This window comes from Castanea sativa, chromosome 4 (assembly GCF_040712315.1).
Source record: "Castanea sativa cultivar Marrone di Chiusa Pesio chromosome 4, ASM4071231v1".
NCBI classification, from domain to species: Eukaryota; Viridiplantae; Streptophyta; class Magnoliopsida; order Fagales; family Fagaceae; genus Castanea; species Castanea sativa.
The window spans coordinates 45,301,192-45,317,089 of record NC_134016.1 but is presented as its reverse complement, the minus strand read 5'-3'; the positions used below and the strand labels follow the sequence as shown (position 1 = coordinate 45,317,089).

At 32.6% G+C, this 15,898-nt stretch overlaps 1 protein-coding gene across 2 annotated transcripts; it reads right to left on the bottom strand.

Moving 5' to 3' along the window:
* Window positions 1-2,315: 2,315 nt before the first annotated feature.
* Window positions 2,316-7,750, bottom strand: LOC142631678 (E3 ubiquitin-protein ligase RGLG2-like). Of its 2 annotated transcripts, none has more exons than XM_075805908.1 (12): window positions 7,505-7,750; window positions 6,400-6,668; window positions 5,298-5,382; window positions 5,081-5,221; window positions 4,871-4,987; window positions 4,700-4,797; window positions 3,722-3,801; window positions 3,539-3,644; window positions 3,296-3,423; window positions 3,013-3,190; window positions 2,786-2,842; window positions 2,316-2,699 (listed from the first exon to the last, which is right to left on the bottom strand). In XM_075805908.1, the coding sequence occupies exons 2-12, from the start codon at window positions 6,643-6,645 to the stop codon at window positions 2,619-2,621; spliced, it is 1,317 nt and encodes a 438-aa protein (XP_075662023.1). In that variant the 5' UTR covers window positions 6,646-6,668; window positions 7,505-7,750; the 3' UTR covers window positions 2,316-2,618. The 2 variants fall into 2 exon arrangements, with proteins under 2 accessions (XP_075662023.1, XP_075662024.1); XM_075805909.1 differs by lacking the exon at window positions 7,505-7,750 and adding an exon at window positions 6,833-6,972.
* Window positions 7,751-15,898: the final 8,148 nt, after the last annotated feature.

The following is a 15,898-nucleotide window of genomic DNA, read 5'->3' as shown; positions in this document are numbered from 1 at the left end:
TCTAATTGTCAAGAACAGCTCATAATTTATATAATTGTAAAAAGAAGTTATTATGATCTATTGGGTAACAATAAAAAAAACTTAATAAAAAAAGGTAAAAAATGTTAAATTTATATAATAGTAAAAATAAGTTACTATAATATATTAGGTAACAGTTAAAAAAAACTTAATAAAAAAAGGTAAAAAAGGTTAAATGCAATATTAGAGTGCCATGTGGCAGGACAGTAAAAAAAAGTTACTATAATCTATTGAGTAACAGTAAAAAAAATATAATAAAAAGAGGTAAAAAATGTTAAATTTATATAATAATAAAAATGAGTTACTATAATCTATTGGATAACGGTTAAAAAAACTTAATGAAAAAAGATAAAAAATGTTAAATACAATATTAGATTACCACGTGGCAGGACTTCATGCACTCTCACATAAGGTCTCTGCTTTTATATATATTGACTATGTGATTATATTTATCAATGTAGAAAAAATTATATTGTCATCTCCAAACACAATTAAATTCAACCATGACTCATTAATTAGTGTAATCGTATTGTTTTGAATTTAATTTGGAAAACTTGAAGTACAACACCTAAGTTTTATCTTTAGCCAGACTCCAATTATGGTATTGCCAATCAGCGAGTGTTGAACAAATGCTTGTGACCTAAGTTTCAGTTGCGTAGACTACGTTTTTGAAACTGTACCTATTGTTAGAGTTATCACCAGTAACTAAGGCACTCCCATCAGGTAAAGAGAGGCTGATCAATGATAACATTCTAGCTATTTTGGTAGAGGACTGAGAACCTTCTGCCTTGTTTTTTAGTACTGGTTTGTAGAGGTATGATTGTAGCATCCAGTCTTAAGTATCAGATTCATCTAGAACCACTGCCATATCCACCAGTTTGTATAAGTGTTACATTGCTCAAGAAAGAACCTGAGGAGCACCAGGGATCAGTATAAAGCCTTAAGAGGCATAATCTTGTTACCCGAAATGTCGTACTCAACAGAGTGAACATAACATGACAGAACCTTCTAAATCGTTACTAAAGCTCTTGCACCTTCTTCCATTGTCACGCTGCAAGAGTTGTTAACCAGACCACCCTGCCTCTATTTGATCAAATATATGAGTGTTTTGGTGGGCCAATGCCATGTGCATAGCCAATACACCAACATTTTGAGGGAGCTGCCACTGCCCTTGGCTTGCATCCTCCCGAGGACCCTCCAAGCTCCAACTACACCACTAAATCAAACAGAACGGAAATACAAAAGGTTTCCAATGATCAAATGACTTCAAGCAAGAGAATAGTGTTTTTTGTCAGCAATGTGATGGTCAGGAGGGAAATGGACTGTGTTGAATACTGTGGTGTAAAGATGATTATATATTTGGCTGTGTTTTGGTTCAAGCCAATTAAATATGCATTCAAGAAAAGTGACTACTTCGAGTGAATTCAATCCCACAACTCCACAAGGCAGTAACACATTTGGGGAGAAACAAGTTGGCTAAAATTTCAGTCTCTTCAGCCTCTATAGATTTGCATGCAAAAGTCAATTCGATCATCTTTAAAAATTCACTGAATTTACACAAGTCTTTGGCTGATGGAACAGCTTTACCAAATCTGAACAAACTAGTTATGTTCCAGTCTCAATACAAATCGCATTCAGAGTCACACAAGAATGCTGGAAGAAAAATGTCACCGTGGATACATGTTCATGAACAATCTCATAAAAAATGATTTTTGGCAGACTGAAGAAACTGAGAATTGATAAAAATTGTGACGAGTTGGAACAGGCAGCACATAATGTAATGGGCTACAGAAGATATTTTCAAATTAAAAAAAAGAAAAAAAAAGACCCTTCAATTGTGTTTGTATCCAGAATAACGATGCTTCAAAAATTTGGAGATTCTTACAAAAGTGATCTAGCATATTAATGCTTACAAAAAAATGATCAAGAATATTGTGCATGCTAGTACAACATTAATAGTGCTATACGCTCCATGTAGCATTGCAATTTCCCTCCTTCCAAGGATACTCTACGCATTCGTTGTGGCTCATCCACTTAGCTAATCTCTAGTCAACCAAACAACAATAAATGGTCACTTAATAATGTGACCCTTTATAAGAACCACTATCTACACGTTTATTGCTTTGTTTTGCTTGGCTGCAAAATCATGTTTATAAGATGACATTGGAAAAACTCTAATGCATGCCACAAACTGAATGCTTACTGAGCTCTTACTGACTGAGAAGGAAAATTACTTTTATACAGTTAACTAAATTTGGAACAAAGTGATGAAAAAATTTACTGCAATGACAACAGGATTAAACTCAAACCATGGTAGAGCACCTAAGAGCGGCAATTTTGATTTACTATAACCAGGTCCAATAAATTTTTTAAATGAACCTTAGGAATGAAAAGGACACAAGATATTCTTATGAATTAATAAGAACACAAAATATACAAGGCACAAGATCTGATGAGTAACCCCTTGCCTCTAATTTTATGAGATCTGGCATTGCATCCGATTAAATCCAGCACCAACTCTTAACCAGCAAAGAGACCGGAAAAGTCTGGAAGCTAAAGTTGAGGCCAACCTCAAAATTTGCCAGTAGAACAGCTCCCAGTTAATAGAGCCTTATTCTGGTCTGGATGGTGCTCCGGCAAATGGGGCATAACTCAAGATCTTCTCCACAGTCACAACATGTCTGAAAATTCATAAAATCTAAGTCACATATGCATTCTTTCATCTAGGCTTGAAGAAAAGATTTGAGAAAATTGCCAACTGCATTACCTGATGTCCACAACCAAACGCCATGTCTTTTGGATTGATAAGGCAAATGGGACAAACCTGTCAGGACCACCCAAAAAAAAGAGTTCAAAATTCCTCAAATTGACTTGAGACCACATGGATACAACAGTCTACTTTTAGTGACATTGCCATCACTATTTTAAGACTGCCATCATGACATGATTATCAAAGGCACATAGTCAATTCCTTAAGTAGGAAGAATTCATTACGTGATTATCAGAAGCAAAACTTGGAGGAGCTGAGACACCAACAGTTTCATGTACACCAGAAGAACGTGCACTTGAATGAAAACTGCTTGACTGTGAAGACTTTCTGGTGTTGAAGGGAGCTGTACCATACATGGGTGGGGGAAGAGGAATCCTGTCTATAGCATTCCCCCTACTTGCACTGATTGAACAATGGGGAAAAAAAAAGAATAAATGGCAAATGAATTTTGTTATATGCTGGTACAGCAGAACCATCAAGTACAATAGAAAATTCATTTATTGTTACCCCAATATATTAAGCTCTAGTGTTGCTTTATACTGGGATGGTATTTCCATCAGTGCAGCTAGAGCAAATTCTGCTTCTTTTCTGGAACGATCCATATTCTTTGACATTATTTCTGTAAAATTCACAAACTGCAAAAGCCAAAAGAACACTCTAGTTCTCAATAAAACATTGACCAATAAGAAGTCAAAAGATACAAGCTCCAAAATAGAGCAGAATGATATCCAAATAGCTATGGAAACTTGCCTGGAAGTTATCAAAGGCACGAGCAGGGATATTATCATCAAATTCTCTCATCATGTCCCATGGCCCATCTCCAACACCGACTAAAACAATTGACAAAGGGTACTCACTGCAAATTGCAAGAATATTAAAAAAGTTTTTTGAGCAAGTGTATTTAACTACAAAAAAGAGAATTATAAGAAATACCTTGCTTTCACAATTGCATCAACAGTTTTCTTTTCTTGTGGGCTTAGATCACCACGCTCGGTATCAACACTTCTTGTCACCTGCAAGAACCCACGGTTTTAAGGTATATGATATAAACAATCTGAAATAACAAACACCAAACACAGACAAGCTCACCAATGTAGCATGCCTGATTGCAATTAAACTTTCCAATAAAAAACTTAAGCTTTCCCAGTTGCACATTTTGCTATACTAATATAGACATTAGGTGTTCAACTGGAACTTGGCTATAATCTTAAAACTTGTTAGGTCCAGCTTCCTCTAAGAAAAAGCCATCAACCAATGCGATGTTACTACCTGCACCTGGACAGAAATACCCTATGAAGCTTCACTGTTCCGTAATATTGGCTTTGTGCCTTTCCTGAGCTTCACTCTAAGATTCTGCTTCAATTTTTAATCCTTTCATTAATGAGGAAAATCTGAGAGGCTACTAATATTATTAGATATTTGTAGCCATACGTATGGCAGGGAAATCTACTTGATAAGCCCTTCACACAAATAAGTCCAAATTCTCGGTGACCTAGGAACTCTGCCATTTATACCCTATAGTAATGTGTTTTCTCCCGAGTTTAAATAATTATAGTAATTATTTCAGTTGCTCTTGTTATTAACAATAACAGAGAATTATAACAATCTCTTCAAATAAACTTTGTGTATTCCAAGTTTCCTTGGAAGGAAGGTCACTAGATATACAGAGTCACACAAGTTTCATTAATGGCTAAATTCAAAATGATGGATTTTAGGTTTCTATTGGAATTAAACAAAAACTTCATAATTTCTTGAAATCTAGCACTTTCATCATTTAACACTAAAGAATTTCTTTTTCCTCTGATATTTGGTACTAGAAATTGCAGAATAATATCAGTTTTTGAAGTATGTTCATCTTGATCAGGAGTCTCCCTATTAATTGTTACAAAGAAAAGAGCAGAGACACGGTACCTGTCCATCAGCAATTATCAATAACACATGATACTGGCCACCACTTTTCTCAACAATAGTGAGGGCCATTTCAATGACAGGAGCAAATGATGTTGGCCCTGTTTCAGGAAGGGGAGACGAAAAAACCATGAGTAAAAATACGAAGGTGAAAAGAATAAGTCAGATTCAAACCTGCAAGTCGTAGAACAGGGACCAATTCTCTATATCGTGCCAATACTTCTTCAAATCCATCACAAAATCTCTCGTCATCTGGATAGAAACTGAAAACTTCTTGATCATGTGTTGATGCTGCCAATGTGTAGAATTATATATAATCTTAGTTATCCAGAGGATGAATTTCAAAAAGAAAATACCAATGTAACACCTCTATAGAATAGATACCATCTCCAAATCCAAAACAGGGAATCAAGTTATCCTCATCAAAGGAAGACAATGTTTTCCCAATAATAGATATTGCCTGCTCATAAGGATTTTGTTCATCTCCAACATGATGCAAGCTTCTCCTGTTAAATGACCTTGCACCTGATATGAAAGCAAGTTAAACATACTTTACTAAATAATGAAAGATGGGCTTATATGCACCATTACAAGGCCAAACCTGTCCACTCATTGCTCTTTGTGAAGTCAATACCAACAATAAGATTGGAAGACTCTAGACCAGCACGTTTCAATGCCTCAGTAACCTGAGGTAAGTAAAGAATTTTACAATGTCATTATGCCACTGACCAGTTAAAATCACCATTATGTATATGCCAATCATAAGAACGACTATTTTAAAAGTTCAAATTTTCTACAAAAAATTATCTATATTTTCTTCAACAACATCATGACAACATGCAGACATAGAAACCAGTAAGTACAATTATCTAAAAATTCAGATTTACTTCAAAGACAGAAAATATCAGGATATAGCGAGCCATAAACAAATGCAATCAACCAGTTGCATTTTCACCAAGAGTAAACCAATATATGAAAATAGGTTGACGTATATGAGGAACAAAGCAAATACATTATGCATTTGAGTGAGAACATAACTAAATATGAAGCGGAGATACATTATCCCACGTTCATGCCATGAGGTTGACCACATGCAGGACATGCTTAACACCACCACAACTCCTTTAGAGATTCACTCATAGAACAAAGCAAATTTTTAAAAATATAACCATAGCATGCAGTGTCCAATGCCTCACCAAGGCACCATCCCCTAAAGCAGAAAAGGTACTCCTATACAACTCTTATAAGAACACCATGTGCCTTTTAGTGTAAATTGTGATCATATCATGAAGTATTAGAAAATAATTTTTTCTTTAAAAAAAAAAAAAAAAATTGAATAAGTGTTAGAAAATAACATCACTGAGGTAAGAGTAAACATTTCACACTTGATGCACTTCCAATTCATCAGTTTATGCCATCAATGTGAAAGTCCTACTATAATAATGTTAAGCATCTCAAATATAATTACAACAATGATAATATTAAACATCTTCTCTGTAGTTAAAATGGAAATTGAAAATATTTATTAAAAAAAAAAAAAACTCAAGATGTAAGAACCAGACTTTTTCACTATGAAGCACACCCTTGGACACATTCCTAGTGAAAGCACATTAAATCTTCAAAAGAAATGAGCAATATCTTGACATTCTCCAATTACACCAGTTCATCCATTAGAAATAATGTGCATGCATTAGACAATATACCTGCTCCAGGCTAATATAATTATCATCTATCTTTGAAAATTTCCTCTCTAACCGCCTTCTTGGCTCAGGGGCCTGACCACCCCCATACGTCGGAGGTGGAGGTGCAAACTGCGGCTGTTGCCAATACTCTTGGCTTGATTGTGTGTATGGTGGCTGTGGATGATTCTGATGACTCCATGAGTATGAATTAGATCCTATTGATGAAGCCTGTCTAGGACTTGCCCGCTTCGAAGTAATCCCACCCATTACCTCACTATCCTACAGAAATTCTGCAATATCCAAAGTATAAGAACACAACTGCCAGACGAAATAAGAGGATTGATCCAACATTAACACAATTTTTTTTTTATCAAAATCAATACCCTAAAACCCTAATTAACAAAAAAAAAATGAAGCATTCAGGAGTTCACAATTTGGAGTTTTGGACACATACAATAGAAAAAGTTGTTCCCATGGCACAAAACTTCCACTTTTTGCAGAGGCTTGGGAAAGGTGATCGGTAGACAACCTTATCCACAATAATATATATATTGAGAGACTGATTCCTCCACTCAAATAGGCGACCTGTCATTTTTGGTGGAAGGCACTTGCCATTACACCAAGGCCTGACCTCTATTTAGGACACACCAATTAGCATTATATGTGACCCCAAAATAGATTACCTATCTTACAAAGTACTCTTCTTACTCTCAGAACTGAAAATTAAACAATTTTTACACGCCTAAAGCAAGAAATGCACTCCAAAAGATGCTAACCCAACAAGCATACTCCTACACATCTTCTTATTTCGTAGTTTCTTAGTCCCAACCCATTATTTACAATCAAAACAATCTAAAAATAGACAAAATTCCTGAAGCTGAATCTCAAATTCACACACATTGTTCTCATATATCATACAAAACAACACAACCCTTTATAGCCTAAAGATAGAACAACAAAACCCCATTTCCAAAATCCAAAATTTCCCATCAGAACTAACAAATATCACAAATTTATAACACAGAACAAATACAAAAACAAAAACAAAAACAAGCAATTTTTTTTTTAATAATAAATCTAATAAGATTCTATGTAAACATCACAAGCATTTTTTTTTTTTTTTTACCTTTTACTAGGAGAGCAAGTCAACTTCAGTCACATTAGTATTTTTTTTTTTTCTGGGTACCAGGAAGAATCGTAGGATGTGTCAAAGGTGGTCTCTCTCTGTGAGCGAAGAAACCTATGGGCTTAAAAGTTAAACCTTTTAATAATGGTAATTATTAAGAATGTGAAGTGTGTATGTAAGTGGTTCCAGGAAGTTTCCTCTGCAGAAAAAGGGCTGTCTGCAAGCCAAAAAACATGCTGTTGTTTTTTTTGCCGATTGGGACAACCACTCTTTATTATTCGGTGACTTTGGCTTCACCTTGGTGGGTTTTTTTATTTTTATTTTTATTTTTTTTAAGATAAATATTATTTTATGGAGTCTGGATAAACTCATATTAATACTCTTTTTATCAAACTTTTTATTTTTATTTTAATTAATAATGAAGTGTTTTACTAAATGCAAAAATATAAAGTGCATTTTCTAATTTTGATCAAAATTTATTTTAGTTGTTTAATTTTACTTTATTTCGATTAAGTCTTTTAAGTTTCAAGTTTATTTAATTAAAATTTTTTGCTCAACTTTAGGTAAAATATATTTTTTTAAATAAAATTATGGAAAATAGTTTTTAATGATTAGTTTTTAATTTGAAAATTTTGAGTACTCAATTGAACGTAAACTTAAATAAATTTTAGTTAAATTAAGAGGTTGTGTAATTTGTGGTATTGCTTATTCTAAACTTAGTAAATTTGGTGATAATTGATATGAAATAATTAGAAACTTGGATTTTTTTTTTTTAATTAACTTGGAGTTTATCTTTCTAACTTTTAATAAATAGTTTTTTTTTTTTTTAATCTTGGAGTTTATCTTGGAAAGAATGAAATGATGTTTATTACAGCGGTATCTAATGTTTATTAAAAGAGTCAATATATCAATTTATTTTCATAAATTAATTTTTCTAAATTTCTAAAAACGGGATAATATGGAAATACAAGAAATATAAATACTAAATAGGCACCAATTAATACTATTTAAAATTTCAAATTTTATATATATATATATATATATATAGATCAGGACAAATAGATTATATTGATTGGAATGACACTAATCCAATGGATAAAATCCAAAGGATATATATTCACATAATGTTCTATAATAGAAAAGAAGGGTTATCTTAAGGAATTTTAAGATTCCTTCCTCTTAATTAATATTAATACAGTAATTCAGGGGAAAAAAAAAAAGAAAGAAATTCTCATTGATTCCAATAATATTCTATATATCATTATCATACTTTTCTTTACCCTTTTTACAATCCAGTGTACCACTACCATTCAATCTACTCGTATAAAATTGATATCCTTGGAATTGTCTTTCAAGTCTCAACCGACACTAACCGGTTCAATGCAATGTGTTTGTCTGTGTAAAAAAAAAAATATATATATATATATATATGTAAAATAAGTAAAAATTCAAACTAGAGAATTTATAGAAAAACATATACCTTATTTATTTAAAAAATATCAAACTTAATTAAATCAGGATTTTATGTAGTGTTAAATTGTTTTATTTAAAAAGAGAATGAATTCAAATTAATTTAAAAAATACAATTTAATATTATTTATAACTCTAAAAACTAAATAAAGTTCTATGAACTTTTTTTTACGTGGATCTAATTAAAAATGATTTTTTTCTGAATTAATTAAAAATGAATTGGGTAGCAAAAAAGTAAGCCCCGTCCAATAATTTGCTTTCCATACATTCTTATCCTTTCAGTTTCAGATGCCCTTGTCCTTTTGCAGTAGACAGAATTTAACACCCATTTTTAAATAATTGAAGAGTAAAAAAAAGAAAAAGAAAAAAGAGGATAGCATGGTGGTTGAAGAGTAGATAGAGATATAATAAAGAAAGTATTCTTCTACTATATTTATTTATATTTTTTATATTCATTTTAGCTTGCTAGAGATTCTGAGCTAACTCAAATCCATAATGAATATTCAATATTTAAACATCAATTATTTGGTAGTGTGGTGATTAAATATGTATATCATGATTCATGACTAGTTCTGCTTGACCTTTTTGAGATTCTTTGTGGAAAAAAAAAGTCACTTTGCTTAGGATTACAGCAATAATCAACTAACTTTTGCTTATATTTCACCTTTTTGTCTTCCATGAAGTTCCTTTATTTTATTAACCTCTTTTTTTTCTTTTTTCTTTTTTTCTTTTTTTCCTTTTTTGGGTTGGGGATGTTTTTGGTTAGATCCAAAAGAAAGGGAAAAAATTATTAAATTATGTAGTGACATAATGGAATAATTGTATAATATACTATAGATCTTCAATTGCCTTCTATACTTGAAATAGTATTTCTGACCCAACTCAATATTGTAGATTCTGGAACATCCCTAATTGAACTTTCAGGTCTTCAAAAATTGGTGAAGTCTTTCATGAGATCCCAATTATTATTATTTTTTTGGTAAATAATGAGATCCCAATTATTTGCTTCTAGTGCAATATATTATAAATCATGTCCACCTATAAAAGATCCAAAGCTCTGTAACCTTTCCTCCAAACCTCATAAAAGGAGCCTTCTGGATAAGAACAATAGCCAGGTCCCATCTCTTGTTTTTTGTTAGGAAAAACATTCATTCAAGAGTAGACCTAAGGCTTAACAAGCTTTTGGTAATGATGCCATGCTTGACTAAGTATTGCAAAGCTTGCCTCCCAAAGCAAAAATGCTAAAATTATTACAAATTTTATTATTAAAATCTTGAAAACTAAGGTGGAAGAAAGAATATAATTAGACTAATTAGTGCCTCTTAAACAAAATAATAAATGAATAATTAAAATATTTTTTTGTGATTACTGACGTATTAATTTATGTAACTTATTTAGTAAAATATTACTGAAATATTACATTTACAACACATCCGGCCAGCTATTATTGGTGAAAAAAAAAATCAATGATGGGTTTTAATTAAAAGTAAAAACAACTTGCCACATAAAATTTGTTGTAAATTTAGCATTTCTTAAAATTTATAGTACCCTTTTTCCTTCAAAATTGCAGTACAAATAGCCAAGAAGTTCCAATAGTAACATTCTTCTCAAAAAAAAAAAAAGTTTCAATATGAACATTTTTGTGGTGTAGTTCAGCTTTCATGGGTTTGCTTTGTTAAGGAGTCTTTAGGGTTTTTTTTTTTTTTTTTTTTTTTTTAAGCTTGCAAGCCCAAAATGTTCACTATTCCAAGACACACACACACACACACACACAAAAAAAAAAAAAAAAAAGCCCAATATGTTTCAGGCTCGCATCACAATTCGACCTAACCAGAGCCCACCAATAAATCATAGACAATTGTCACAATACAGAAGTCCATCTCTATATTCTTCTAAAAAAAAAAATAGTCCATCTCTATTAGCTCCTCATTTGACACAATTGTTAAGAATATTTATTTTATTTGTAAAATAGGTAGAACATCATCTGCATGAGACCTATTTGCCTTAAATAAAAAAGAGATTGAATGCCCACAAAAATAATAATAATAATAATAATAATAATAATAATAATTGCAATTAGTATCATCTTTTTCGATGATAATCAATGCATGATCCACTTTTTTCTTCAAAAAATCTCACTATTTATTTGATTCAAGCTCAACACGTGCATATATCACAAAGGAAGGGAGGTGATGATGGTGAGGAGAGACGTTCATTAACTAAGGATTGGAGATAACTTTAGATGGAAGAGATAGAACATTCTCATAACTTTGAGATTGACCCTGTTAAATGTTGATAGGTGAGAAAACATTGACTCTCTCTCTCTCTCTCTCTCTCTCTCTCTCTCTCATTTAACAAAATATACAATTTGCCCCATACTCTTAAAAGACACGCATGTAGACTTAGTGTATGTTTGGGAAACGCGTTTTGCGCTTCCCACGTCTGAGTTTTCACGTTTTTTCTTCTTTTTTTTTTTAGCTGTCGTTGTTAACTTTTCTTCAGTGTACAATACACATTAGTGGGTCCCGTGCACTGTTCACAAGACCTACAAACTTCACTTTTCAGCAACTTTTTCATTAAAAATTGGTCCCATTGCACTATTCACACATTTAAAAATTATCTTGCAACAGTATTTTCAATTTTCAGTTTTCAGCTATATCTAAACGGACCCTTAAAGTATATTTGGCACCAACTTCAGCTTTTAGCTTTTATATATAACTTTTTAAAACTTCAGTTTTTTTCAAGGTACAACTATGCTTTAGCAAACTTTAAGCAAAAAATTAAATAAGGTGTTTCCAAATGAACACTTAATAGATTAAAAAAACAAAACAAAACAAAAGGAATCATGATGAGATTCACATTTGACGACTATAGGTATAAGGTCTGATTTTTCCACTAGGCCATTTAGACAACTGCTAGGAACTTCATTTTCTCATTACTATCCATGGAATTAAAAGAGCTACAATTTCACATTTTTTTGAAAAAGTTATTATATCTTTTGAGTAAAATTTATGGTGTATTTTGTGTCAAAGCTCCATATTCTTTTCTTCGTGTATGTGTTTGTTTCTCACCTATAATTTAAGTGCAATTCAATGTCAAAAATTCAGGTGAGCTAACTAGTACATGCCTCTCGAAATACTCTCCATGAAAATTCTGTAGAGGCATAAGGCCATGAGTGAGAGTGACATTGCAGAGCACAAACACTAGTTAGTTTTTTTTTTTTTTTAATCGGAACACTTTTTAGTTGTTACAACACAAAATACTAAAAAAGGAAACCATATAAGGAAACACAACGAGGTTTGTCATAAAGACAATGTTCCTTATCTCCTTCCTCCTCACCATATTGATGATGACCACAACAAGTGCAAGAAGAACTCACAGAAGACTAGGACAACCTTTCTCTCCCTATTGTAAATTGGTGAGTGTAGATACATCGATGAATGCAAGCCTCTTCTCAAAGCAAGAGACATAAATATTCCCGGGCTTACTGTATGCTGTTTCAGCCTCAATTACATGTAAATGATTGAGGAAGACATCGGAACCAAAGAAATGTGTGACTGCGTTCATGACTCATTGAGCTATCAAATTCCATACCCTATTCCTGGAGGTACTGTGATTTCTCCGACGAACTCCAGGGGATGTGTGGTGTTTGGCGGCAAAAACACTGGCTAGCCATCCATATATATAGCTGCCAGCTAGTTTACGCTGTTAATGTATCTCTATGCATCAACTAATAAGAAACAATTAATAAAAGTGTTTTTGCCTTTCTTGGCATGCATCAATGACTATGCTAGTGTTCGTGAGATAGAAAAGACAAAGTGTTTGTGAATTGTAATGAACATGCATACTCCACAAATTCTACAAGTAATTTTCGTGTGGAAACTTCCTATTGCATGTTATATGTTACATGCATGTGTATCAACTGCTTAATCTACCTTTCAAATTCGTGGAGATTATATACATTGGTGTTATCAACTGCTTAATTTATCAATTACATTCATTTGTAATCAAATTTTTATAAACTTGATCTGCCTAACAGTTTGTATCAATTGAATATAGATGTTTTTAAGCATAAAGGATGCTTTTAATTGCAAAACCTTGAATCCTTCGAGAGAACGAACATCTTTGTAAATAAATTATTTTAACAAATTCAAGTATTTCTAGTTTTCTACCCAAAAAAAAAAAAGAAAAAGAAAAAAAGATGCCTTAGATGCACAAGACCGACAATAAAAGAAGTGTTTGTTAATGAATTGCTCTAGGATAAGGGCAAATAAGGGTCTCTACTCATACCAAGCAAGGTTTTTAAAATGATAGGTCGTGGAGTTGCACTTACTTGATATGTTCAAATCCAATGGTAATACCTATATTCTTGCTTTGGTTGAATAAAAATCATTGTACTCTCCCAACAACTCATGCTACATGACATGCCTTGGTAGCTCTTCATAAAGGGTAGTCCTTAGACAACAACTTGGATTTCGGATTTAAAGCTATAAACAGAATACTAAGATGCGCTTGCTTTTGGTAGTATGGTGAGAAATTAAGAGTTCAAGCCTGACAAAGAGGAAAAAATAACTGACTGGGGTATTTCTAGTGTTATTAGTAATGCTTTTTTATTTAAGTTTATCTTTTGTTAACTATGAGTTTGTTGAGTTAGGAGATCTCTTAACTTTTTACTGAACAAACTCGGACTTGCAGCTCATTCTACTGCTAAACTTGCTGTTGTCTCAAAGTTAATTTCTCTTATAATAATTGCACAATACCTACTGCCATTTTGGACATTGGAATCTAATTAGTAATTTAGCTTGTTATGTGTCAGCCATGCAGCCAAGATAAAGGTTACTTGTCAACATTTCAGCAAGCATAAACAATAGGTGGTAGCAAATGAAGAGAAGAAACATGCAAATGGACACCTCATGACCGAGTGTCATTCAAGCAAAGTCTAGAGCATCTCAAGGATTCAAGCAATAAATAGAAACTCTCTTGCATCATTTTATGAACTATGTAACCCACCTTACACATCAATAAATAGTTATTAGGTGTGACTGTGAGGAAGTTTTTTATTTTTTATTTTTTTTTCCAAGAAAGAAATTCTACTCTAGCATATATGTATGAAACTCCTTCTTGGAGACTTGAAACCCATCTCTTACCCTTTACACCCCACAAGCACTTATACTTGAGTGATTACCGCACCAAAGGTGCGCAATGGTTGGTGTGAGGAAGTTTTATGCAAGCAATATTGCAATGAAATTAAATGCAATAGCAACAACACCCTTTTCTTCTTACCCGTGCACCCCTCTAAAGAAACAACAACACCCTTATGGGGTAGGAGTGGGAGGTGCAGGCGCATCATATATATCATGAAGCAAACGGATGCACAGATGCACTAGCGAAATGGGGAGCCCACTAACAGCATCTTTTGTTTGTTTATACTATTTATCCCAGTTTTGTATCTCACTGTTTAGTAAAGGATTTGGCTGGCCTCAGGGTTAGTAGGCTGTGTGCCCGGAGGTCAAATAATGTTGTTGTTGTATAAACTATATGTTTTGTAAACAAGACCACCCGTTTCTACCAAAAAAAAGAAAATTTAAAGCCTCTATTTCAACAAAAATACATACTCTCCTCCACTCACTCATACTCACAAGCTTTAATTTAATGTAATTGCAGTTTATCAGAATGGGTAATTATAGAGACTTGGTCCAGGGCTTGTTGCTAATTCTCTTAACAAATGGTTGGTACAACACAACAATATAATTTGTCTTCATAGAAGGAACATGGGTGCTAGCTTGATTAGTAACAATCTAAATCAAATATAAATATAATTTCAAAAGATTAACATGATTGCGTACTTTGAAAAGATTGTATGTTCTTTACGTACTTAATACATATGTTAATGCATAATTTTAGACTACAAAATTTTGAAATTTAAAGCTTTGATTTAGGATTAATCTATGATTTTCTAGAAAATTTTCACGGAATATAAAAAAAAGAATATAAAAAAAAGAAGAAGTTAATTTAATGTGAAAATTCACATTCAATAATAAATAATAAAAAAACTCAAACACTAAATTCTTCTTAGGTTGACAGTCTTGTAGCCCTAGCACGTATTAACAAAAATTAAATAAAAATTCAACTGCCACATCACTAAAAATGTTAAAACAATTTTTTGAGTTTTCCAGAAACCAAGAGTATGTTAAAAATGTTCACATGTATCATTAATCTGCTAGCTTAGCCTTATTCATCTAGCATGCCCACTGTGTTTTTGGTTCATACCCTACTTCTATATCATGGCAACAGTTAGCACAGTCATGAGTGCCGTCTATGCAGATATGGGAAACTTTTTGCAAACTGCTGGAGGGGCGAGCATAAACTCAAAGGATATACGGTTAACATGGGTATCCAAAAATTTTCAAGCACTTGATTATACTCCGGAGGTGTATACGATCTCTCCATTTCACACACCACATAATTACAGGAAGAAATCCCTTATACTTGTCTTAAGATATACTAGTTTGAAGTTTTTAAATTAAGATCACATGGATCTAATTAAACTTAATACATTATGCAATTTAATTGTTTGTATTCAAGAGCAATGTAGCCTCAATTTTTTTTATATTTTTTATATTTTATATTTTTTGTTGAGCAATGTGGCCTCATAGGTAGGCAGGCCAAACCGGGTAAAATTACTATTATCATCTTTCTTGCATCAGTAGAGCCACGTAGCCCAAACCATGTCAGCAATTATTTAAATTATTTAAAAAAAATTACAAAAAATGCTGTATATATTCTTTCCTTAGTTGTCATAATGTGATGGGGAAAAAACTTAAAATTTTCCTAAAATTGATTCTTAATGCATGCCCTAAGAGCATACATTAAATGGACCCATACAGTAATTAGACAAGTCCATAATCCAGCCATAATTTAAAA